Here is a 26,956-nt window from a genome sequence, read left to right as displayed (position 1 = left end):
GAAAGGGGTGACCGACTCAAAGCATCTGTGACAACATTGTCTTTGCCATCTTTAAAACATAAATCATAATCAAATAAAGAAAGCAGCAAGGCCCAACGCTGTATCCTAGCATTAGCATTCACAGGTACCAACTTGGTTCTGCCAAATAAACCAAGTAAAGGTTTGTGGTTAATTCTGATTACGAATTTCCGACCCAACAAAAAATATTTAAACTTGGATATAGCATAAACCAAAGCTGGAGCTTCCTTGTACTACAATTGCGAGTATTTCAACTCAGCAGCTGACAATTTCTTACTTGCAAAATAGACTGGTTTTTCAATACCACTGAATTTCTGCATCAGAACACATCCCACACCCACTGAAGACGCATCCACTTCTACTACTATAGGATTATCCCTGTCAAAATTAGCAAGAAAATTGGACCTGAATAACTGAGCTTTGGCCGTAATGAATGCATTAGCCTCACTCTCAGACCATTTAAATTTTGCCTTTTTCTTCAAAAGATCATATAGAGGAGATAGTATACTAGAAAAATTAGGAAAAAATCTTGAATAATAAGTAACCATTCCCAAAAATGATTTCACTTCCGAAACAGACTTTGGAGAAGGGGCTTCCGGAATGGCAGCTATATCTTTGGTGATGGCCTAATTCCATCTCCCGAAATGACATAGCCTAAGTATTCTAAATTACTGGTATTTAAAACAGTTTTACTTTTATTAATGGCAACATTATGCTTCTGAAGCTCCTTCAAAACTGTTTAGTCTCTCATCATGTTCTTTATGTGTCTCTTCCCCCCAAAAAATGTCATCTAGAAAAACAATAACGCCATCAATATGCATTAAAATTTGAGAAATGATATGTAGCCGAAAATGTATGCTTTATACCATTGACATTACAAAATTCTTTAAACTCTTGTGAGGTAAATTGTGGACCATTATCTGTAACAATTCTTTCTGGAATACCGTGCGTTGAAAAAATTTGCATTAACTCTTTTATTGTGGCGTAAGACGTTGTTGTCTTCATTGTGATAATTTCTGGCCACTTACTGTAAGCATCTACTACTATCAAAAACAAGTAATTTAAAAAATGACCTGCAAAATCTATATGCACTCTTTGCCATGGATACCTGGGTAACTCCCACGGGTGCATTCTAGCAAATTGAGGATTGTTCTGTTGCATAACACAATTCATACAATTCTTTATATAAGATTCCACATCTTTATCTACACCTGGCCACCATACAAAAGTTCTCACAATTGACTTTGATCTTACAATACCTTGGTGATCAGCATGTATTTCAGACAAAACCTTATTTCTCAGTGAATTAGGAATAACTACCCTGGAACCTCTCATCACTATTCCTTGTGTTACACTCAGTTCATACCATATATCCTTATACGGTTTACAATTTTCCTCTTTTACACATAAGTCCCTACCTGTCATTAAACTCTCCAAAACCTTACTAAGTACTGGGTCTCGCTTGGTACTGTGTGCTACATCTTTTGCAGTTATTGGTACATCATATACAGAAATTAACAGAACACTGTCATCATACTCCTCTGGAGCTTTGTCTACGGGTAATCTGGATAAAGCATCTGCATTACCCATGTTAGATGTTGGACGGTATTCTATATCATAGTGGTACGCTGCTAACGTAACTGCCCAACGTTGTAGTCTTGCAGCTACCAATGTAGGTAAACTTGCTTTTGGACCCAATATTGCTAATAAAGGTTTATGATCTGTAACAAGTGTGAACTTTTTCCTACCATAAAGATACATATGGAATTTTTTAACTCCATAAACTAATGCTAAACCTTCCTTTTCTATTTGAGAGTAATTCCTTTCTGCCTTGTTCAATACTCTAGAAGTGAATGCAGTTGGTTTTTCTGTTCCATCTGGCATTACATGAGATAATACTGCACCTAAACCTATGTTTGATGCATCACATACTAATTTAACTGGTAAATCCATTTGATAATGTACTAAGAATGTAGGTGATGTTATTTCCTGCTTGATTCTTTCAAAAGATTCCTGACACTCTTTTGTCCACTTCCATTCTACCCCCTTATTCAACAGATTATACAATGGATGTGCAATTGTAGACAAATTCTGAATGAAATTCCCATAAAATGTTACTAAACCTAGAAATGATTGTAATTCCTTAACATTTTCTGGCACTTTTGATGATTGTACAGCTTTAATCTTCTCTTTAGTTTTGTGAATACCCTTGCCATTTATTACAAAACCTAAGTATTCCACTGAATCAACTTCTAAAATACATTTGTTCTTATTTACTCTAATATTATGTTCCTTCAACTTCTTCAGAACTGTTCGCAATCTTTCTCTATGTTCTCTTGTGTCTTTACCAGCAATTAAAATATCATCTATAAAAATGAATACTCCTTGCATTCCTGAAAAAATCTTATCCATAGTTTGTTGCCATATAGCTGGACTACTTGCAACTCCATAAGGTAATCTCTTTGGTCTAAACAAACCTAAGGATGTATTTACTGTACATAATTCTTGTGAAGTTTCATCCATGGGAAGCTGTTGAAATGCTTGTCTTAAATCTAATTTAGAAAAAACACTGCATTCTGACATAGTTGCAAACATGTCTTTCGGATTTGGTAAGGGATGTTGAGCTACTTGCAGTTGTGGATTTAACGTTACTTTGTAATCTCCACATAACCTAATCTGTCCACTTTCCTTCACAATAGGAACTAATGGTGTAGCCCAATCTGAATATGTAACCTTTTCCCAGGAACCTTCATTTTCTAATCTCCTGATTTCTGTTTCAACTGCACTTTTCAATGCATACGGTACTGGTCTGGGAGCAAAAAATCTAGGAGAACTGTCAGGTTTCAAAACTAAAATTGCCTTTGCGTTCTTTACTGTACCTATTTTATCTTCAAATACGTCTTGAAACTCTGATATGATATTATCCATAGATATTTCATTTTTGTTTTCATCTTGTCTACCTGTAACCTTCAAAATACTAGGCCAATCTAACTTCAAATACTGTAGCCAATCTAAACCTAGCAAAGTTTGTCCATTACCTTTTACTACTGTTAATGGCATTCTCTCTAATTTCTGTTCTTTGTACTGTACTTCTACGTTCGAAGCACCTATCACCTGAATATCAAAACCATTATAACCTTTCAAAACTCTATTTGTACCTTCTAATAACAAATTAAGAATGCTTTTAGCCGTTTTTTCAGACATAATTGATACATCGGCTGCTGTGTCAACTTGCATCAAAATTGGTTTACCATTTATGATTACTTCTACCATGATATGTTTCTTTGCACCTTTGTTGACTGAATTTATGCGAAACGCAAAATCAGTTTCTGAACTAACCTGATTATCATGAACATTTTCTGCATTATTCTCTTGACCAATAGTATCATCTGTAGCATTTATTTTCTTTGCGTACTGTTTAGGGAATCTACAAGCAGTTGCAAAATGACCCATCTTTCTGCAATTCTGGCATGTCTGTCCAGTAGCAGGGCATTTCTTTGCTTCGTATGCGAGATGATCAGTTTTACCACACCTATAACACTTGGGTTTTTCCTGTTGTTTCTGTGTATAAGCCTGATTCTGATATTTATGAACATTAGTGTTAGGCACTTTGTTTTGAAGGAATATTACCATGCAATCTCCAGCATCTTCATCCTCTGGAAAGTTGAGTATTTAATCTCTCCTGTGTATAATTTTTGGCTCCCTTATCGCAGTTAAATTAACATAATTTAGGTGTGTTAAGCGGAGCACTGCCATCACTGGAGGCGGCCATTTTAGAACCGCTGTCGTACGGCATAAATGCTTTATCTAATTAGTAGTACGACGTTCCCGATATTTAGCTATATAGAAATTCTAGCTAGTTAGGCAAAATTATACTAGTTAAGATAAGATTTACACATGTAATATTTCCTCTTCCGAATAAACGTTTCTATCGTATATGATAGGGCCTGGGTGGTACTAGCGTAGCCGAGATCCCGACTCGAGTTAGGCTAGCCTAATGCGTTTTAGTATACTTTAGTTACGTTATCCCCTATTTATCCTCGATTATCGTTTTATTGATTCGGTCGGAGATATAGATGTCTCCTAGAATTACTAGCATAATTCGATACTCTTCTCTTTTAGAGAAATGTAGGTGATGTTATTTCCTGCTTGATTCTTTCAAAAGATTCCTGACACTCTTTTGTCCACTTCCATTCTACGCCCAGGCGACAACCCTATCATCCGTCATCGTCATTAAGTAGTGTACTCCAGCTTGACGGGGATAGTGTTTTCTGTCGATCTTCTTTGCCGGTGAGTAGCCCAGCTTTGGAATACGACAGTAACTCAGGGTATTCTGCCTTGATGCCGACAGCGCTACCAGTGTGGGAATAGTCAACCCCGTGCCGGTTACACCGTTGTCGACATAGGAAGTTTGGCTTCCCTAGCCCACAACCGAAGGTGGGTAGCATAACTGCCGCCACCCTTTTCCTTTGTGGACTAGAGGACATGTCTTATATCCGGCAATGTCTCTGGCTAAGGAATCGTTATTCCTCTGCCGCCCAAGACGGTGCCGGTATAGGAAACTGTTTCCTTGATTTACAGCCGAAAGTAGGAGGTATATCTGCCGCCACCTTTCTCTGTAAAATATGAGACCCTTTCCCTTCCCCTTCTGTCCTTTAGTGACGGCCTGTGGCCGGTATTCTACAATCACCCCACTTGTCGGGCTGACTGAGTTACCGGCCGGGCTCCTACAAAGGCGGTTAGGTTGCCGCTTCGACCATCTCCCTAACGGAATCAAAGCTCCGGGAAAGTACAGCCGGCAAGAGAAATTGTGGCTGGATGGAAGCTAGAATCAATGCATTCCTCCCTTTCCATTTGAATCCTCATTCTGGAAAAAAGGCAGTAGAGACAGTAGTCCCTACAACCCTAACTATTGTACTAAACTATAATAATACGGTAGCCCTTCCCTCCATTCTTTCTCTCTCTCTGTCGGCTAGTGCCGCTAGGTACTAGCCTAAACCGGTAGCATACTGGCAAAACTACAGTATAAGACAATACAGTAGCCAGTATTCCTGCAGTATAACAATACAGCAGTTAGAAAACTATAGTATTTAATAATACAGTAGTATGAAATTTCCAACATACTCTGTGTATCCTTTCACAGTCCATTGTTGAGACCGATTAAAAAATATTGAGGTGATTGTATTCCTTCAACATTCTGATGTATCCTAGATCATCGGAACACCAATGATTACCCTTCAGTATCAATATTCTACAAGTGGTGGAGTTAGTGGTAGTATCCACTGACCCCGCCTCTACGTACGAGAGTTATTCCATTCTGTATTTTCCCTAATAAGGAAATTAAAAACATCAATATTGTAGGAGGTCACAGCAATTGCCTGGAGGGAAAACACAGATATGTGTCTTTCCTATTTCCTTTCTAGCTTACTATCCTAAGCTATGATAATAATAGTAATGTGTACTATTTTATACATGTGAAAATTTATCAGTGAGATAAATTATGCCTTACTCATTTTACTCTTTCTTTCCTTACAGGATGTGCAGATCTCATGCCCCTTGCTTCATCGCAACTGAAACCCTGAGGTATTGGGATCCGAAGGGTTGCACCATCTGCTCGGCCTTGATGACCGAAGGATTCGGTGATCCTGAGACGACGGAGTTAAGGGATACAGCGAGGGAAACGCTTCGGAAATGGGTAAGAGGGTTCCAAAAGAACTCTCCGGGACCTTACCTGCCCAACGAAGTTATGAGATGCGTTCTGTTCCCTAAGGCCCAATCTGGCGCGGTTGTGCCTCAGGAACAGGTCAAGCCTCCCTTGATCCAGCTGATGATAGAGGCTGACATCAATAAGGCACTTGAAGGTATGGACATCCATCAGGAACAGATGTCGGAGGTGTCCACAGACACCGAAGAAGATCTTCTGCAAGAAAATCCTGAAGAAGAGGTGGCCCAACCACCCACGGAGGAAGAAGGATCCGTATCAACGATAATGGAAGACCCTCAGTTTTCCGTGACGGCACATCAACCTGTTTCTTCAACTTCTTCGGCCCCAACTCCTCATTTGGATCCGCTGTTAACCAAGGGCAAGGTGCTCCTAGAACAGCTTCAACAAATGATGGAATCATTCCACAAGGAACAACAAGAGAGCAGGAGGGAAGTTAGAGAAGCGAAATGCTTGGGCGATGTCAGAGGCTCTCACAAGCCTATCAAAGTCTCTGACCTACCTCAATGCTCTGAAACCAACCCCTGGAGGCATGCGTAGTATATGCCCATGATGAATGGGAAACTGTACATCTCCGAGAAGATGGGGGCCAAACCCCTCGAAGATCTCCAATTCTGGCCTAACATTTCGGCTTACCTAGAATGTTACGTGAGATTGCGGGATGAACCAGCATCTCGTGAGGAGACAGAACCTAAGGAGGTCATGATCTTTGAACATGACAAGGCGCACGCTCTCTTGAAAAGTACCCTAAAGAAAGCCGGCTATACCAACTCGAAGGTTTCAGCTTTGAGCAAGAGGCATCTTACCTTCCTTGCTCCTTCCTCCAGAGCTTCCCCCTTTTCGGCCAATGCTCTCAACTCCGTGCTGAAAGCAGTTGACTCAGGCAAACCATGCCCTACGCTAGAGGAGTGTAGACCATTGTCTCTAGCTCTTTCTACCTGCGAGAAGGAATGGAACGAGGTTCATCTAACCTTCTCAGTCGTGAAACTGGATCCAGAGATAGCAGGACAACAGTTCAACGAGAACCTTCCAAAGTTGTCGGAACATCTTCTGAGAAGGGAACAAGAGACAAAAGAGAGACTAGCTGCCTCTTTGTCTCTCCAGAACTGTATGGAGATGTGTGCAGGCCTTTCATATACTCCAGATATGTACATGGTCCTAACCAAGACTGACATGGCTACCTTTGTTAAGGACATGTATGCTTTCGTAAAGGCCAGGAGGGCCTATAGAGAGCATGTGTTTGCCAATGCAACGGTCAAACACGAGCCCAGGAAGTTGATCACTTCATACATCTGGGGCAAGGACCTCTTCCTAAAAGAAGTGGTCCAGGAGGTCATTGCTAAAGCCGCCATGGAGAATAGGAACCTTCTTCCGAAGTGGGGCATGTCTTCCAAGAGGAAATCATCCTCTGACGCTGGTCCCCAACCCAAGAACAGGAAGACAAAGAAGCCACATGTGTCTCACAGATCTGCACAACATCTAACTGTCACCATGACCACAGTGCCCCAAATGTTTACCCAGCCACAAACCACCTTCCAAAGGGTGCCCCAGCAGCTGGTAGCTCAGTCACTGGTTTTTAATCCAGGCTTCGAGAGGCACACCACTACCTTTCGCCCTAGAGGCAGAGACTCTATAAGAGGCTCCTCAAGAAACCCCTCAAGGGGTAGAGGAGGACGTGGTCAGGGTAACAAACCCTCTGAAACATCTCAGCATTGAGATGCTTTTGGTAGGAGGAAGACTCTTCCACTTTCGGGATCGTTGGACCTTCGATCCCGGGGCCCACAGCCTAATCAAGAATGGACTTGGGTGGAAATGGAACAAAAGTCCACCCCCCTTTCCTCAATTCTTCCAACACTCCACCCCCTTAATGGAAAAATATACCTTAGAGCTCTTGAGCAAAAAGGTAATAAGGAAAACGAAGTCCATCAATTTCCAGGGAAGGCTGTTTTGTGTTCCCAAGAAGGATTCGGACAAACTTAGAGTCATTCTAGACTTGTCTCCACTAAACAAGCTCATTGAGAACAACAAGTTCCGGATGCTAACCCTACAACACATAAGGACCCTGTTACCAAAAGGGGCGTACACGGTCTCAATAGACCTGGCAGATGCTTATTGGCACCTACCAGTCAGCCGCCTCTCCTCCTACCTAGGGTTCCGGCTACAGAAGACAAATTATGTCTTCACAGCCATGCCCTTCGGACTAAACATAGCCCCAAGGATATTCACAAAACTCGCGGACACAGTCGTCCAACAGCTACGCTTAGAAGGTATTCAGGTAGTGGCATACCTGGACCACTGGCTGGTGTGGGCAGCATCCAAGACAGCTTGTCTGCAAGCAGCCACAAAGGTGATTCAGTTCCTTGATCATCTGGGCTTCAAGATCAACTACAAGAAGTCTCGCCTCTCTCCAGCTTAGGAGTTTCAATGGTTAGGAATCCATTGGAACTTGCAGTCACACTGCCTCTTCATTCCACCGAAGAAGAGGAGAGAGATTGCGGGATCTGTCAGGAGACTACTGAAACTCAACAAGATTTCAAGACGCCAACAGGAAAGAGTACCGGGCTCTCTCCAGTTTGCAGCAGTGACAAAACCAGTGCTAAAAGCATAACTAAAAGATGTGTCAGGAGTCTGGAGAAGATACGCATCAAACGCTCAAAGAGATCAACAGAGATTGACACCGACCCTACTGAGATCGCTTCTAAGGCCGTGGTCAAAGGTCAAGAGCCTGACAAGGACAATTCCCCTACAACCACCTCAACCTTCAGTGATCATCCACACAGATGCCTCACCGGAAGGATGGGGAGGCCATTCCCATCAAAGGAAAGTGCAAGGGAACTGGCCGCACCAGTTCAAGTCTTTTCACATCAACATTCTGGAAGTCATGGCAGTCTTCCTAATGTTGAAGAAACTATCCCCTCACAGATCAGCCCACATCAGGCTGGTCTTGGACAGCGAAGTAATAGTAAAATGTCTGAACCGACAAGGCTCGAGATCACCTTACATCAATCACGTGATGTTAGCCATCTTTCGCTTGGCAAGGAAGAAAAGATGGCACTTATCAGCAGTTCATCTGCAAGGGTTCCGCAATGTGACGGCGGATGCTCTATCCAGGCAAAAGCCGATAGAGACAGAATGGTCCCTGGACGCAGACTCATTCTCCTTCATTTTGGAAAAAGTCCCGGAACTGCAGATCGACCTCTTCGTAACGAGCGACAACAAGAAACTTCCTTGATATGTGGCCCCTTACGAGGACTCTCGGGCAGAAGTGACGGACGCCCTGTCCCTCGATTGGAACAGATGGAATCATATCTATCTGTTCCCACCAACAAATCTCCTGCTGAAGGTCCTCAACAAGATGAGATCCTTCAGGGGAATAGCAGCAGTAGTGGCTCCCAAATGGCCAAGGAGCAATTGGTCCCCTCTAGTTATAGAACTCAAACTGAAGCTGTTTCCTCTACCGAATCCAGTCCTATCCCAGCTGTTTCAGAAGTCGACTGTCTACGCTTCATCATTGAGAACCCAAAACCTACATCTCATGATTTTCTCGCCTTAGCATCCAAGTAAAGGTTTGGGATCTCAAAAGACAACATCAACTTTATAGTAGAATACAAGTCAAAGTCAACCAGAAGACAATACGAATCGTCTTGGAAGAAGTGGATTTCCTTTGTGAAAACAAAGAGACCGGCAGAAATCTCAATAGACTTCTGCCTTTCCTTCTTCATCTACCTTCATAAACAAGGCCTGGCTTCCACCACAATAACTATGTGTAAGTCAGCTTTGACTAGACCTCTTTATGCCTTCCAGGTGGATCTGTCAAACAAAATCTTCAATAAGATTCCGAAAGCATGCGCTAGACTCACACCAGCTATCGCTCCAAAGCCCATATCATGGTCCTTGGACAAAGTCTTGCACTATGCATTGAATTTGAACAACGAAGATTGTACCCTAAAGAATCTAACACAGAAAGTGATATTCTTGTTCGCTATAGCCTCAGGGGCTAGAGTTAGTGAAATAGTGGCCCTATCTAGAAACGAAGGCCATATTCAGTTCACAGAAGAGGGAGAACTGAATCTTTTCCCCGATCCTACCTTTCTCGCCAAAAACGAGCTGCCCACCAAAAGGTGGGGTCCTTGGAGAATCTGCCCTCTCAAGGAAGATGTCTCTCTATGTCCAGTAGAGTGTCTTAAGGTCTCTCTTTGAAGAACTTCAGACTTCAAGGAGGGACAGCTCTTCCTAGGCGAAACCTCAGGATCAAACTTATCCCTAAAACAACTAAGGACAAAACCCACCTATTTTATTCGCTGAGTGGACCCTGACAGTACACCCGCAGGTCAGGTTCTAGAAAAGTTGCTTCGTCGTTGAACTTCTTTCAACATATGGAAATCACCTAGAGTTTTCGATAGAACATTACGCGAAGCAAGTGCATGAAATAAAACACTTTGTGGTGGCGGCAGGCAGTGTTATAAAACCTGTCGTCTAGTGCTGCGATGAATAGTAGACTGTTTTGGGACTTAACAGTATATTGGGTGAACAGGTATTAGCATCTTCGGTGTAATACCTTTTAATGAAAATCACTATGGTGATTTTTTGACTGTTCTATATAGGTGTAGAATCTAACCAATAACACTAGTGCCGTGTGAAAATTTGTACACAGTGTTGAAACATATCCAACATCTAAGTGAAATCAGTCAAGTATTTCACAATAGTGAGTGGCATTTACGAATGAACTAACATATATATATTTCTTCCCTTACAGGTTAAAAATATATATACCCAGAGATGTAGATATGTTACAAAGATTCTTTTTTGATACATTTTGCTTATTGTATTTTTATATTTTGTCTATAAAATATAAAAGACTTATAAATGTATCTGTGTCTTATTCGCCCTTCATGAATACGAATAAACGATCCAGAGCCTTTTATTTTCCTAAAATAATATGCTTGAGAGCAAAACCTCTGAAAGAACAACCGGGTAATCTTTACATGTTCCACATTGTTCCTACAGAATACAAACTTTGACGCCTTATAGTCAATATCGACAATTTCCCTGCAGGGGCAGGAAGCCCTAAGTTAGTTCCAAACTTAGTGGATATGACAAATAACGGTAATGTCATATATGTAAGATCTGGGAGACCATATAAGGAACTCAGTCAAAATAAAGGCACTTATACAAACCCACAGATATAGTACTTTCAAGTAATTCTCTGGTAAACTTCCATCAGGACGACATGGCTGAGCCCAAAAAACGGATTTTGAGCAAAGCGAAAAATCTATTTTTGGGTGATATGGCCATGTCGTCCTGATGGACCCTCCATTCTTTCAAAAAGGAGTATACAACTATGTAACGAAAGACCCCACCCGAAACTACTCTATCTCCGGCTATCCATGCTTAAATGCAACAAGGAATAATACGCCGCAGTAGTACTGGGAGGGGATACACCGGGTAACCTTGATAACGGCTCCCCTTCATTTTCGCCACTCTTCCCCCTCAAAGCGTAAAATCTATTCGGGGTGAAGATTGCCATGTGTCGTATAAAGAAATACGTCCCCTGATACTATGCGATATCCTTAAAAGTTATATTAAGGATACTCGTGCCAGGAGTTAGAATTCTGGGAACATGTGGTTAATTCTCTAGGAGTAGCACTGTAGCCAAATATCCCTTAGAAAGCTGCCTAAAAGAACCTTCCATCAGGACGACATGGCCATATCACCCAAAAATAGATTTTTGCTTTGCTCAAAGTCCGTTTATTAAGTAGAAAATAATTCACAAAAGCAAATGGCCATTGGTGAGCCTTGGGTCGGCAGAATACGAAACAAGGAAAAGCATAAAACGTTATAAAAGTATAGATGACGCAAGGGTACAAAAATATTGGAATCTACGGGAGAAGATTCAATCATTTATGATGCAAAACATTATGCTAACTAAATAAGGAATACAACTCTATTATATTTGATAATAAAATAATAATAAAGAATCAATATATGACAGTACTGTAATTATCTTTTAGGTATGCGTGCAGTGAAGACTGTGCTGATGGCAACGGCTCGACTTAGGATAACGCAGATCGAGTGGTCTGAGACTGAAGTGGTGTTGCGTGCGCTTAGGGAAGTCAACCAACCAAAACTCGTTGCTGAAGATACTAAGCGATTTGAAGATATCTTGGGAGACTATTTTCTTGAATTGCCGTCCACTCCAAGACCCCCAAATGCCACACTATCGCAGTACATTGAAAAGGTCTGAAGAACCAAATTGCTGTATCAGTATTTGATAAGACTTGAATTTCCATTTTGACTTTACCCATTTATTATATTTTTCATTAATTATATCATAATAGATGCTTTCCATTTCAATAAACTGTATAGGTATTATAACAGGTGATAGATTAAGGAAATGTTATGCTGTAAATTTGAAATATTTCAAATAAACTAACAGCATGAAAACAGAAATGAAATTACATTTCTGAATCAGAAATTTAACTTGTTATTGTCCAACTTTTGGTTATTTATAGAAAAGAGTTAGTCGAATCCTATCTTTTCAATTCTTATGTCAATCAAAAGATAGAAAAATAAAAAAATGATTCCAGTATCACCCATGAAATTTGACAAGTACGACCACAGCGATACCAAAATAGCACAAATAAAACTGTAAGGGAAATTTGTCATACAGATATGTGCAAAGGAGGGTCTGAAGATTACCAAAGACATGATGGCAAAGACATTACAGCTCTACGAGACGCTAAGAGAACGTCATGGAGCCATGGTAGTAGGACCTCCTTGTTCCGCAAAATCAACCATTATAAGGGTGAGCTTTTCATTTATGAAGAATTATGACTATGAGTAAACAAATCAATACTCGTTATGATAAAAATGGATAAAAATTTTGTGTAAGATTGTTTGATGTTCAGAGTTTTAACATTGTTGAGAGAGAGAGAGAGAGAGAGAGAGAGAGAGAGAGAGAGAGAGAGAGAGAGAGAGAGAGAGAGAGAGAGAGATATATATAGTTTTTAATCCTTTTTCCTAATTAGGATACTTCATTAGAAATTATTCCTTATTCTGGAGACTAGATTTATTTTATGTTTGTAGTGCAAGCAGACCAATAACCCATTTCTCACATGACAATAGTCTCATCTCATTAATAGATTCTGGCAAATGCCTTGAGCCAGATGGAGAGTGATCGACCAATTAGACTGGAAATCCTCAACCCGAAGACTATGAATCAAGCGCAGTTAATTGGTTGTCTTCATCCTGGAACCAGGGAATGGTCAGATGGTATAGTTTCCCAGTTTATCAGGTAATGATAATATTCTACAACTGATTTTGATTTCTTTTATAATGTTAAAGATGAAGGAGGATTTCTTCGGCCTTTAATGATTTTCAATTAGGAATAGAGAAAGCAATGAGGCTTTGCATGGTTTTGAGAACCCTTTTATTTTTATAGGAAAGGGTACATTGTTTTCCATTACTAGTGTACGCGGTCCACTAAATATGAATACTAACTATTCAGATAGATATCCACACACACATGCATACCCTGAGAATGGCTGGAAAACAATAACAACCAAATTAGGATAAACACAGTAATAAACAAATAAATATGCACCATTCCTAAAATATACATTAGAAAAATAACTGAAAAAATAGTACATACATATTCACACCAATTCTTCAATATGGAGATATGAGATCTATCCAAGAAACACAACATCAATCAGTATACGAAAAATACAAGCCTCACTTTGCCTCAAGTGTATCCAACCCTCCCATTTTGTAGATTCCACAAGGTTACCCTCAGCATAAAATATACTGCTAGAAAATAAAAAGTAAAAGAAAAGTAAGCAATTACTGCATTGAATTAACTTAAGACCATTAGAAAAATTCACCTTTATTGAAATAAAACTGTGGTTAAACCACACTTTACATAACTCTTACTAAATCTTAACTTTACAAACTATTCCCTACCATGGTTAGTTAGTTATCTGTCCTCACTCATCTTTCAACCACCTTTCCTATCAACTAAAAAAATACTTAGTCATGTGGAAGGTCATGAGATACTGACATCACCTCTGAGTCATGGAATTTTATTGGCAGGGAAGCACATCATCGCCGGAGTTGGTTGGTATTTGATGGTCCCACTGATGCTTCATGGGTTGAGAGCTTCAACACAGCCCTGGATGATTCTAGAAAGCTTTGCCTTCCCTCTGGGGAGACTGTGCCCATCCCTCCTGATATGGTCATGATTTTCGAAGTGCTAGATCTGTCACAGGTGAAAGTTGTAATTTGTATTCAGTTGCAAAGTACATTTTTTTTAAAATTTTGAATCCTAGAAGGCTCAGTTGTAGGCATAATAGTTTTTATGTTAATAGTTTTCATAGTTACTTGTTAATTTGCCTTCATATTAATCTATTTTTTTATGATATTTTTTCATGAATGTTTAGTCTTTACTGCTGGATACGATATACCAACAAATCCCTTTTTTCAATATATTGGTTCATCGGTATTACAATGATCTGATATATTGTTATTATTTTTGGAATAGCTCTTATGAAAGCATTGATAAACCTCTTCTATATTTGAAAACTTGTCCATGACCTTCCAATACAGGCCTCTCCAGCAACAGTATCTCGATGTGGGATGGTTTATGTTGGGAATGAAACCATCTCATGGCATGTCATCATGCACTTCTGGCTACATCATAATGCTAAGATTCCAGAAGAAGACAAGAGCAAAACGACCAAACCAGCTGCTAGCAAGGCTAATGGGAAACCTGGAGCTCCTGGATCCAAAGTGTCTAATGCTGGTCTGAAGGGAGCAGTTACCAAGGGTCCTACCCCAGGGGGAAGACCGTCAGTTGTGGGCCCAAAAGGTGTTGGACCAGGTGCCAAAGGAGCCAATGCTGCTGGTAATGGAGATTTACCCTGGTGGGATGAGTATGGGGTTCTCCTTAGAGATCTTGCTAACTGGCTCATTCCACCAGCACTCCAGTTTTTGAGGGACAATTGTCGTCATTTGCTTCCTGTTAATCAGATTTCTTTGATCAGGTATAGTATATTTACAAGGAGCGAACCATGAATGCTCAACCACTATCAAGATACGTTTCTTTTGAATTCGTAGTATTCTCATACTGGAAGTCTATCCTGTAGTTTATTTGCTTAGCGTTATGAGGTCTGATGAGCTATGTAGGAAAAGCGAAGAGCTATGAATAAGAAGCAGATATTATAAATCAAATACTTTCCTAATATTCAGTGTTGTACACAATCTTAATCGAAAACAATACTTTACATTTATAAGTAAGTAATTGGCTTTGCATTAAATTATAAGGAATTACTAAAAAAATATTTAGTGTGTAGTTGAGGATTATCCTTTAGTCATTTCTTATCTTTTGAACTGATAATTTATTCATCAACCAAAGGCCTGTGTTCCCCCTCACCGCAACGATGGTTGACGATGTCCTGCATGATGAGTCTGTATCCCAAAAGGAAAGGGGAAAACTTGGGCCTATCTGGACAACAGCTGCCTTTCTCTTCTCCCTTACTTGGTCTTTAGCTGGTGCTCTCACCAAGGAGTCAAAAGAAGTCTTCAACACGTTTTACCGGAGACTTGTAATGGGTAATATATAAAGACACTTTTTGTTCAGTTCTGGCATAACTAATTAGATTTTCTTAGTAAGAAAATGAAAGGTCATAAGGTATTTGGGGGTGTATGCTGTTAGTTGAGACAAGCATAAACTTTTATATTACTTGTCAAATCGATTTTCTTTATGGGGGAAGCATGTCGTTAATCCTTGTCTGAAATATGATATTATAAAGCTAGTTTTACGATTTATTATATATTTTTTAGTTTTACCTTGCCAGGAGTGAAGCCGGTTGGAAAGCAAACACATGGTTGGGACTTAGTTTTAGGGTAAGCTAAAGATATGGCGGTTTAAAGGAAGTCGCTAGGTAAGTCGGTAAGGTTAGCTGGGGAGATTTAGGTTACATTTTAATTACTAACCCAGTCCGTCCCAACCAACTATAAAGGCTCCGGTTTCTGGTAATTTTTTTTTTCTTTTTTTTTTTTTTGCAATATGAAAAGTAAGTATGCATTTAAAGAGGCAGTTCTACTTATAGAGTATTTATGAATTTAGGTTTAGTGGTTTACTTTATAGTATATGTATGTTTAACACTCATCCAAGCATAAGCATATTTGTATATGGACTGTTAGAGGTACAGTATTCATTTATTTTTATGAAACACTCTTTATGCTCATATTGCTTCCACTCAATATTTTACCGTTCTCTCTCCTTACAAAATGCTTCCGTCTGTGGGAACAGCCACGACATCGCTCAGTTGATGGCAACTAACAATTCATTCATTCATTCTTCTTCTTCTTCTTCTTCCATTCTCGTTGCTTTTTCCCATTTGTGTGGGGTAAGCACAGTTGCCTTCTTTTTGAAGGACTTTGCTTTGGCTTTAGGGTAGACCGTAGTCCCAATTGGCTACCCTGCCTGACATCGCTTTAGTCCCCAGAAGTGCATGTGCATATATTGTACCAATCACCAGTGTCCTTCCTACTAGCAGTGAGGAGTCCTGGTCTGGTTAGGTCGACAGTTTGAGACGTGTGAGGTGTCTTTTATGTTTTTAGGTGTTGGAGTGGCTTTGTTTGTGTGTTGATATGACATTACCTCCTACTTTGTTTCTCATTGATTGCTGTCTAAATATGACTTCTTTATTTCGATCTGCGATTTACATCGAGTTTTAGTAGTTCATTCTGAACTAAAAAATCACAATGTCATTCAAAATTTTCATGTCTTTGTTTAACATCAATATGTCAGGGTGATGGTGCAATTGATGGCTTTGATCACAAATGTAAAGTAATTAATTCAACACCTGTTGTTTGTGCTTAGTTTAGAGTAAATACAGAGAAGAATGAGTACATTAGGCTAACTTCAAAAGTTTTGCCTAACAATTCTAATTTCTTCTTCGTGTGTTATCTCCAATAATTTTGTAACCTTTCTAACCACTGAGTTCCGATGTAGTGGGTGATTGCTTCCAACCATTTTATACCTTCTTATGGAATGATTATTTAATGAATATTATTTTTAGTTTAACTTCAGAAAGCTAAAGCTTCATGCTTTGAGTGGTGATGAGCCCGGCCTAATTTATGATTTTCACTTGTGTAATTTTCTAGGCCCCTAGACGTGTTAACGGAAGACTATTACATTTTCTTCCAAATAAGTTACTTGTCAAGAGAAGCATAGATATACAAAACCTTATTTTAGTATAATATCCAATTAAATTATTTGAAGTAAGTTTTGATATTCATTTCTGTTCTATGTTATCTCTAAATGTTCATGAAGATGATTTATTTTCACATTTTTTATGATTTTGTGGACAAATCGCTATCTTTTCGTCACGAGTGTAAGATGTACCCATGCAATGTTATATGCCCACATAAAATATACAATTGCAATAAAGGAGATGGGGAAGTGAACGGTGATTAACCTATCATGATAGAGATATTTTATTTTCACAGTTAGTGATATACAGTTAATCATAGTTCATCTTTAAAAGATTAATGATAACTAAGACCACTTTAACTAAATGACAACTCGAACTATATCAATCCATCAGAATTCTTCTTGATTCTTTACATTCACATAATATCAGTACTCTTACACAAATTACTATGAATTAATAATCTCAAGTCACGCAAGAGGGTAGGGGCACAGAGGAAACATACTATTTTTCATGTTAAATTCTAAGTCACAAAATGGATTACTAATTACATTACAGTTCTTGGCCCTCAGTCAAATGAACGTGGAATGACGAGGCAGCACTTGGTCACAGCAGTGACAAATCTACTGTACTCAACTCTTCATCTTTTGATTTTTGGTTGTACGGACATCCTGCCTGTGTATAGCTATAAAGGAGCTCCTCCAGCTAGGAGGTGGTGGAGGTTGGTGTGAGAAGTGGATGTAACTTGCGCTTACTGCTTAGAAAAGCCCCACTCCGCTTCCTCTCCCTCTAGCGTGGACCAGGGGAGTACAGAAGGAGTTACAGACTGCTATGATATGTCATTACTTATATGGCACCACTTGACGCAACATGTCCCCGTGCATAGAAACAGTCTTGGAAGTATGTCACACGACCTGTTTAATGACGTGTTTATTTTGCATATATACATGACAGCTTGCCCCCTACTAAATTTCAGACTCCTCTGAGTCTGAAAACATTAAATTTACATAAAAAAAAAATAATGGTATTGACTTTCAAAAATATCCCAAAGAATTTATTAAGTTCAAGCGAGTGTGACCATTCGAATAAAAAACATTGTTCACAACAAAACAGGGGCGAACAAAGCTAAACAGGCACAATACTAAAGAATACATATGTTATTACACAAGATATTTGAAAATATTCGAAAATATGAGGACAGGGGAAAATCTGTAAAGAATAGGCCAGACTATTCGGCGTATGTGTAGAGCAAAAGGAAAATGAACCGTAACCAGAGAGAAGGATCCAATGTAGTACTGTCTGGTCAGTCAAAGGATCCCATAACTCCCTAGCGGTAGTATCTCAACGGGTGGCTGGTGCTCTGAAAATGGGAAGCACAGAGTTGAACCCCGTAGCAGTTACCAGCCATTTGGTTTTGGAATTCTACACACTTAAAGCCAAGTCTCCACGGTTTGTATACAATATAGTACCGGAAAAAATTACAAATTTGGAAATAATGTGTATTTTTCCTAACTATATAAACATAGAAGTCTACACATACTGATCCAGCCATCACCTATCTATCAGGAAATACTGCTTGCAACTTCAAAGAAACGTACTATTATTAGTGCGTGTGGGAGTGTTGTGGCTGGTATATCCCCTGCTACCCCTCCGCTTAAACGTCTTATGGCTAGTTTCAGCTGTCGCCGAAATATATCTCGCTATAAAGAGCTCTAGGTTTGAATAGTTGGAGAAATATATATATATATATATATATATATATATATATATATATATATATATATATATATATATATATATATATATATATATATATATATATATATATTTTTCAACATTTTTCATATTTCTTTAACATTAGAAAGTGTAAACAAAATGATAATTTGAATAAAGAAGAATTAAAGGGGAGTGTAAGAAAAATTATACCCTAGCAGAGATTTTAGAGTTAGAAATTTGTTGTCTTGACCCTAAATGGTATTTGTTTAGATTTGAATAATTCAAGGTGATTGCAAATTATCCTGAGAAATTATAAAGCTACATCAACCTAACATAGATCTTGATCTAGTTACCACAATGAATTCTGGTCAGATATTTCAGCTTAATGTGTATTTTTTGGTAGTTGTAACTTAGTATGTATGCAAGGTTGAATTCATCTTTTACTGAATATCCAGACTTATTTAACCCTTCGGGAGTCATAAGACATAATTTACGTCAGGTGAAAACTACACCCATTGGTGCCAAATATACTATATAATTTACCGTTAGTTCTCACTCCTTAAATATTTACCTATATGAACATTTTCCAAAATATGTAACATTACTGTATATATCAATAAAAAAAGGGAAACTTACTTTTCACAATGTACTGTAATTTGAATCACAGTATTCACGATACACCACGGGAATATGGATAATGAATCCTAAGAAAGCCAGTTGAAGACATTTCATTGCGTAGTAATAAACAAATAGTATGGAGTACGTGTGGCCAGTAGTTGGGGACAGAAAACTGAGACAGAGAATGGTGCATCAACTACCACTTTCTGCTGGATTGTCCATTCATGCACTAAGTGTTTATTGAAAGGAAAGAAATTGGAAAATGTCCTTTTTTTGAGGGGGTAAAAGTTGAATAAACCAAGCTCCTGGAGAGGAATCAGTATGAAAATCGGGGAAGGTTCACAGGAATAAGAAATTGTATTATTAAAATTCTGATCATTCAAGTATACAATAATAAATACTGTAAAGTCTTATCTTTTATAGCTTGGGTGCTGAGTTAAGTAAAATATCCAGAAAAAGGGCGTGAGGCTTGAGGGCCCAATCATTTGATTAGGGGTTGGGGCTCGAAGGGTTGATAATTATATTGGCAACATTTTGTTCAAAGAATAGTTAGGAAATTTAATTTCCCTGAGCCCAGTACCAGGTTCAATGCCTCAAATGTCGTAGCCTATACCAATTAGTTTACTGTACTTTGGACACAAATTATTAGTTAATGTTGGTAATGTAGATAAAGGAAATTAGAAGACACAAAGAAAATTGGGAACAAATTGAAAAGACCAAATGTAGAATAAATTTGTTTTCAGTTTAAAGGAAAATCCAAGGAGAATTGATTATAGATAAGTTGGAAATGCTAAGCTAACCGTTATCAGATGCTCAATTGTTATTAGCCCCATAATCATCAACGAGCGCTCGGGATTTTGATACTTATGAACTTCATAAGCTCTTGGCCGCTTTAGACATTTTTGTACAAGCTAAGAAATCCAGTGAATGTTTTTAGCAGAGGTTCTAACCTAACCTGCCCTGTATCGAACCGTAGCCTGATTCCTCCAGTTTTGACTAGTGTATCTAGTAGACCAGTTTGTTAGGGTCTACTGTATCTTCTATTGTACATACTTTGCAATTCTAGACACCAATAATATAAGCTCTTGTGGAACTTTTGTTTCTGAGGTAGTCTGGATATTATACCCCTCTACTCGTTGAGGTATGTGCTATTAAACTTATATTTATTATACTTAATTGTCCAATGTTGCATTCTGTCTCAGATGTCAGAGAGAGGTAGTAAATTGTATAAGAGAATTGATAGTTTTGAAATTACTTGTATGTAATTAAAACACACACACACACACACACACACATATATATATATATATATATATATATATACAGAGAGAGAGAGAGAGAGAGAGGGAGAGAGAGAGAGAGAGAGAGAGAGAGAGAGAGAGAGAGAGAGAGAGAGAGAGAGAGAGAGAGAGAGAGAGAGAGAGAACGTACATACAAACTTTTATTACATATTTATTTTTGCAGGTTATAATAAGAACTACCCAGCTCCAGACTCCATTGAGCAAATAGGATGTCCGTATCCTGCAGAAGGAAGTGTGTTTGACGTTGTGTTTGACGCCAAGCAAAGATCCTTTTGGCGTCCATGGACAGACATCATCAAGCACACAGAAATACCAGAAACCACGAAGATAGCCACACTCCTTGTTCCAATAATTGAATGTACAAGGTTTGCATCAATCGAAATTGAATCTTTTTAATGTCTGTTGTGTAAAGCATTACAATTATTAAGAAGGCCCTCAACTTACTAACATTCGGAGATACGAACACCATTCCAACTGAAATCATGAATCATAAATCATGAATACTGCAATAAAACAATATTATATGATTTGATACAGCAAGCAAAACGATATTTGTAATGACTTGATATTTATTTCAAGTGAAACAAAACTATTTGTTGACTTTTGCAGCTGGAAGTCCTAGACATGGGAGTCAGGTTAGGCATACCTTAGGACAAAAGTTACAAAAATTCGACTTACAAACAGCTTGGAACCTATTAAGTTTGTAAGTTGAGGACTTTCTACTACCATTATTATTATTATTATTATTATTATCATTATTATTATTATTATTATTATTATTATTATCACCATATTTTTTGTGTTTAAAAAATTTTTTGAAAATTATTATTAAACTGTCATATCTTTTTATTTTGTTCTTTGAATTATTTAACTTTGGTAAACTGAAGTTATGTGTATTACTGGTAAGGGATTGAGAAAGTACATACTAATTGTTTTGGGTAGCAGTTGTTGATGCTTATCTTGAATTGTTGAGTAAAATTTAAGATCTATTAAATTCTGGATGCTATTTCTGACAGTTCCAGTTAATTAGTTCTATCTGTTTTAAGATATTTTATAATTCGGATCATCCTTTGCATTTGGATCTTTCCAGACTATACCTTCTTCCATGTAATACCTGTACTAGGTACACAGTTAATTCTTAACAGTCTTACCAGTTATTTCATTGCTTCATACAATATATTGTTCAAGAAGTGTTATTCCTTCTATGACTAATTTGTCAAATTATCTTCCCAATCAAACAGTTAAATCGATTAGAAGTTAGATCTTGGTACAATAGTTTCTATCCTGTAATTGGTTGCTTTCCCGATTGTAGATTTCTTTTTTTCTAACTAGGTTACAATCTGGCTAATAATAATAATAATAATAATAATAATAATAATAATAATAATAGTGATGATGATGATGTCATAGTACAGTAGTAGTAAATCTAATAATAATAATAATAATAATAATAATAATAATAATAATAATAATGGTAATGATAATATTATCATAGTAGTGGTAAATTTAATGATAATTAATAATATTTAAAAAATAATGATAATAAATGAGAAACTGCTAGTGTATTAATGAAAAATTAAAATCAATTGGTCAATATAGCTTTGGATAGGAGAGAATTGTTTTGGTGATACTCAAAAGAATGAGGAACTAAACTGTTTAAAAACGATCAAGTCGATAGTATAGTTTTTGAGTGTTAAGAGTAAATACTATGCTGTAACAAGAGCTAAGAGACTTAGTGTTTGCTTGATTATACTGTAGTATTTTTTAAAAAAAAAAAGATAATTTTTATACAGTGTGATCGAGAGAAGGAGAGTAGCACTGATGACAAACTTAGAAGTGACATGGCCATGGTATGATTGGTATTGAAAAGACATCATTCTGTCGGTTTATACTTATCATTTCTCAACCGTACTTGTTACGGCCTATTTGTATATACCAATGTATGTAGATTTTTCCGGCCTTTCAGCCGATGTATATATTATGCCATTTCATGTATTTCATGTTCCACACATTGTATGTAAAGCTTCCTAAGAAACACAAATGCTCGGCCAAACTTGACCTTTGTGCTACGGAGGTCGTCTCGCCCGACCCGGGCACCTCTTTTCCGTCCACGCTTCTGTATACAGTATAAACAGAATGTCTCAGATAATGAACAAATCAGTTCTCAGCTGCTTCTTATTGCGTGCCCTCACAACTGGTGACCTCCTGGATTGGATGGTAACTTTGCAGTTTTGACTACGCCATTAATGGACTCACTATGGCTGTGTTACTTTCAGAGAACCTTTTACGGAACCATATAACGCCTTAGTTAGGTTTTCTGAAAGTTCTTTTCCTGGGTCAACATAAAAAACGTCACTAACGGACTCAATACGGCGCAAAACTCTTGCGTTCTGGCGTTTTCCTGGTTAGTTTGGCCCTGCCATTTATGCATCTACGACCACACAGGAACCCGACACCATTAATGGACTATATAGGGCGCATACCACATTTTGGTGTGAGACAGCACAATGAGCACTGAGGTACAGAGTTCAACCGATCCTGCGCCAGACACTACGTCCGCAACACAAACGCTACTCGACGCCGCTAGAACACAATCATCCCCCAGGTCAAGCATGAGGCTACCACCGTTCTCACAGAGGAACCATTCATCATAGTTCCTTCGGGCAGATGTGCTCTTCAGGGAGCCACGAATGACAGACAGAGGAGCCAATGCCGACATCGTCCTATCATCTTTACCCTAGAACGTGTTCAACCGGATCACCTCCTGGCTGGCCACATGGTCAGGTCGGGTGGACTACGACAACCTATGAACGAAATTAATTTCCACATACTCCCTCTCCATTCCCCTGAGGGTCCAGTGAGTCCTGGACCTGATAAACCAACCTCTGGGGGACAACTCGCTCGTGGATGCCTGGGAAGAAATGGTGGGCCTCCTGATGCTCCCGGTAGTCGACGCAGACAGTCGAAGGAAGGAGATCAGCTTATTCAGGCAGATTTTCCTGCGTCGCCTACCTCAGGATGCTGGGACCCTGCTCGATAACGCGGACGCACTTCCAATGGAGGACCTGGTACTCAAGGCTCAGAAGCTACAGAGGCCTCTAGGCACGCCGCATCGCCAACATTTGTTCACATGGTCGAGAGAGAGGACGACGACGCAGACTGGTAGGACGGAATGGAAAGGCGAGAGGTCAATGCAGTGCATCGGAGAAGACCACCGCCACGGCAGATGAAGAAGGCTAACCCATCCTGGTGTTATTTCCACCAGACCATTGGGAAGGAAGAAATGAATTGCAGACCCCCTTGCAAGTTCCCCAAAAACTAGGACGGTGGCCATCTACAACATCGACTGTGGCCGCCAACACCACGGGACCCCAACAGGTGGGGTTCTACCTACGTGACACTCTGTCAGGCCGGATGATGATGGTCGACACCTGTGCCCTACAGTCAATGTTCCCGCTGATGAAGGAGGACCAATAAAACCCCACCGACGCCACCGCTCTGTTGGTGGCTGCCAACGGCAGCCCCATCCGCTGCTACGGGACCAGGTCATTGGAGATCTCCATCATGGAACGCTCCTACACCTGGCTCTTTGTCATCGCTGACGTCAGTTGCCCCCTGCTGGGAGCAGATTTCCTGGCCCACCACGGACTGCTGGTGGACGTCGCCCGGAGACAGCTCCTTGACACAGGAACATGCCGTTCTCGACCTCTCACCGCCGGCCCAGGCATACCCACCGTGTGCTTCCTTACCCCTCATCGCTACGCCGACTACTACCCCAAAAGCTCCGTGATGCCAAGAACGCGTTTGCCAACATGGAGCGGATGGGGATCTGCAAGAAGGCGACAAGCCCATGGGCCTCCCCCTCCACAGGGTAAAGAAACCCGACAGCACCTGGAGACCTTGCAGGCAATATAGCCACCTCAACCTGATCACAACGCCTGATCACTACCCCCTGCCAAACATGCAAGAACTCACCGGCGCCCTGCACAGGGCGAAGATGTTTACGGAGATGGAGCTCTTCAAGTCGTACTTCCAGGTCCCCGTCCACCCGGACAACATCCCAAAGACGGCCATCATCACACTCTTCAGGACGTACACATTCGCCTTCTCCACCTTTGGCCTCAGAGATGCGGGGGCCACCCCCCAGCGCCAGATGGACAGCATCCTCGGCAATCTACCATTCTGCTGCTACTACGTGGACGACATCCTGATATTCTCCGGATCGCAGGAAGAGCACAAGGACCACATCCGGGCGGTCCTGAAATGCCTGTAGGAGAATGGGTTAGTGGTCTGCTTTGACAAATGCACGGTCGGTGCATCGAGGGTGGATTTCCTTGGACACGACATCTCCTCGATGGGAATTCGTCCCATGACCTCCAAGGTGGAAGTAGTGAGGACCTTCCCCACGCCTGCGACAATCAAGGCCCTGTAGGAATTCATCAACATGGTCAATTATTATCGATGTTTCATCCCAGACATCGCTCGCATCATGTCACCGCTGAACGACGTCCTGAAGGGGAATGCAAAGAAGTTAAAATGGGAAACGCCTCAGCAGAAGGCATTCAATGAGACGAAGGCTGCCCTCGCTAACGCCGCCACACTAGTCTACCAGGACCCGGAGACCCCCCACAGACTCACCACCGATGCCAGCAATTTCGCCTGAGGGGTAGTGTTGGAGCTGGTAGCGAATGGATCGCCCCAGCCCCTAGCGTTTTTCAGCCGAATACTTAAACCCCCTAAAACACGGTACAGTGCGCTCGACCGAAAATTACTGGCCATCTACCAGGCCGTTCGACATTTCCGGTACCTCTTGGAAGGGGCCTCCTTCACCAAACAAGTCACCAACCACTTGTCCATGCTTTCACTAAGGTAGGCGATGCATGGTCAGCGAGACAACAACGGCACCTGGCTGCCATCGCTGTGTTTTGGTGTACAATCCGCTACCTACCAGGCAAGAAGAACCCTGTAGCCGATGCTCTGTCACGGGTAGGAATCCACTCCATCCACCTACTCGCGAAGTACGCGGACCTTGCCCGAGAACAAGCTGCCGACCCATAGACAGCAGCATACCGCACGACGGCCACTTTGCTGAAACTGGAAGACGTCCTATTGGACCCGACGGGCTCAACTCTTCTCTGCAATACCAGCACCAGTTGCCCTCATCCCTAGGTACCTCCCACAGGCCAACGTTCCCTGTCTGAGCTATGGGCCTCCGTGGCTTGCCTACTAGGAACATCCCTTCACAGCAGGATGGCGTACAACCACGCGGCCAACGTCATGGTAGAGAGGGTCCACCGTTCACTGAAAGCTTCCCTCATGACCCGCTGCACCGATGAAAACTGGATATCGCAACTACTGTGGGTCCTCCTCAGCCTCAGGACCACCCCCAGAGCAAAGGACGACGTTTCCCCGGTGGAGAAAGTGTACGGCGAGACACTGGCTGTACCTGGGGAGTTCTTTCCAACAAATAACACCAACCAGGACACACCGATCATGAGGCATTGTGAGGTTACTGGGAAATTCACACCGTGTCCGAGGACTTTCACCGACAGGATCAAGCGTATCAAACCGAAGGGCCTGGACACCTGCAGCTACGTCTTCATCAGAAATGAAGCACATCGACCCCTCCGAAGTCCATACTGCGTCGTAAAGACCTCCCTCAAGGCATACTGCCTCATGATCCATGGCCAAGAAGACTGAGTCACCATTGGCAGGCTGAAACCCGCATTCTTGACGGTGGACGATGACGACGATGCTGCAAATGCCAAAAACGGGCATACCTGAGTGCTGCCCTAAAACAAGCCTCCTCCCACTCGGTGCAACCAGCACCAATGACAGAAAGTCAAAACCCCCGGGAAAACCCGCCCGGGGAGGCATCCTGTCGGACGACACATCAGAGGGATCAGCCTCCAACAACGACCCTCGTCCGATCTCAAGAACCCAGGTGTGCCTTCGCACTCCTCAAAGATACCAGGATTAAATGTCACGTTGTCAACAATAATTATTGTAAAATAATCCTTGTTTGAGGGGTGGGGGGAGTACTTGTAAAGACATCATTCTGTCGGATTTTGATTCGCCAAAATCCGAGTTTATACTTGTCATTTCTCAACCGTTCTTGTTACAACCTATTTGTATATACCTATGTGTGTAGATTTTTTTCGGCCTTTCAGCTGATGTATGTATTATGCCATTTCATGTATTTCATGTATGTAAAGTTTCATAAGAAACACAAATGCTCAGTCAAACTTGACCTTAGTGGATAGAGGTCGTCTCGCCCGACCCAAGCACCTCTTTTCCATCCTGACTCCTGTATATAGACATGATATCTCAGATATTGAACAAGTTAGCTCTCAGCTGCTTCTCAT

At 40.5% G+C, this 26,956-nt stretch overlaps 1 protein-coding gene across 1 annotated transcript in view; it reads left to right on the top strand.

Moving 5' to 3' along the window:
• Window positions 1-26,956, top strand: part of LOC137653847 (uncharacterized) — an 829,144-nt gene that overhangs the window by 455,850 nt on the left and 346,338 nt on the right. Inside the window, exons 31-37 of the mRNA XM_068387498.1 lie at window positions 11,752-11,978; window positions 12,411-12,545; window positions 12,883-13,034; window positions 13,832-14,006; window positions 14,345-14,781; window positions 15,153-15,349; window positions 20,755-20,956. Of these exons, the coding sequence (XP_068243599.1) occupies window positions 11,752-11,978; window positions 12,411-12,545; window positions 12,883-13,034; window positions 13,832-14,006; window positions 14,345-14,781; window positions 15,153-15,349; window positions 20,755-20,956 (1,525 nt within the window). The remainder of the gene's footprint in view (window positions 1-11,751; window positions 11,979-12,410; window positions 12,546-12,882; window positions 13,035-13,831; window positions 14,007-14,344; window positions 14,782-15,152; window positions 15,350-20,754; window positions 20,957-26,956) is intronic.

This window comes from Palaemon carinicauda, chromosome 14 (assembly GCF_036898095.1).
Source record: "Palaemon carinicauda isolate YSFRI2023 chromosome 14, ASM3689809v2, whole genome shotgun sequence".
NCBI classification, from domain to species: domain Eukaryota; kingdom Metazoa; phylum Arthropoda; class Malacostraca; order Decapoda; family Palaemonidae; genus Palaemon; species Palaemon carinicauda.
The sequence above is the reverse complement of the archived record's forward strand: the minus strand, read 5'-3'. Positions and strand labels throughout refer to the sequence as shown.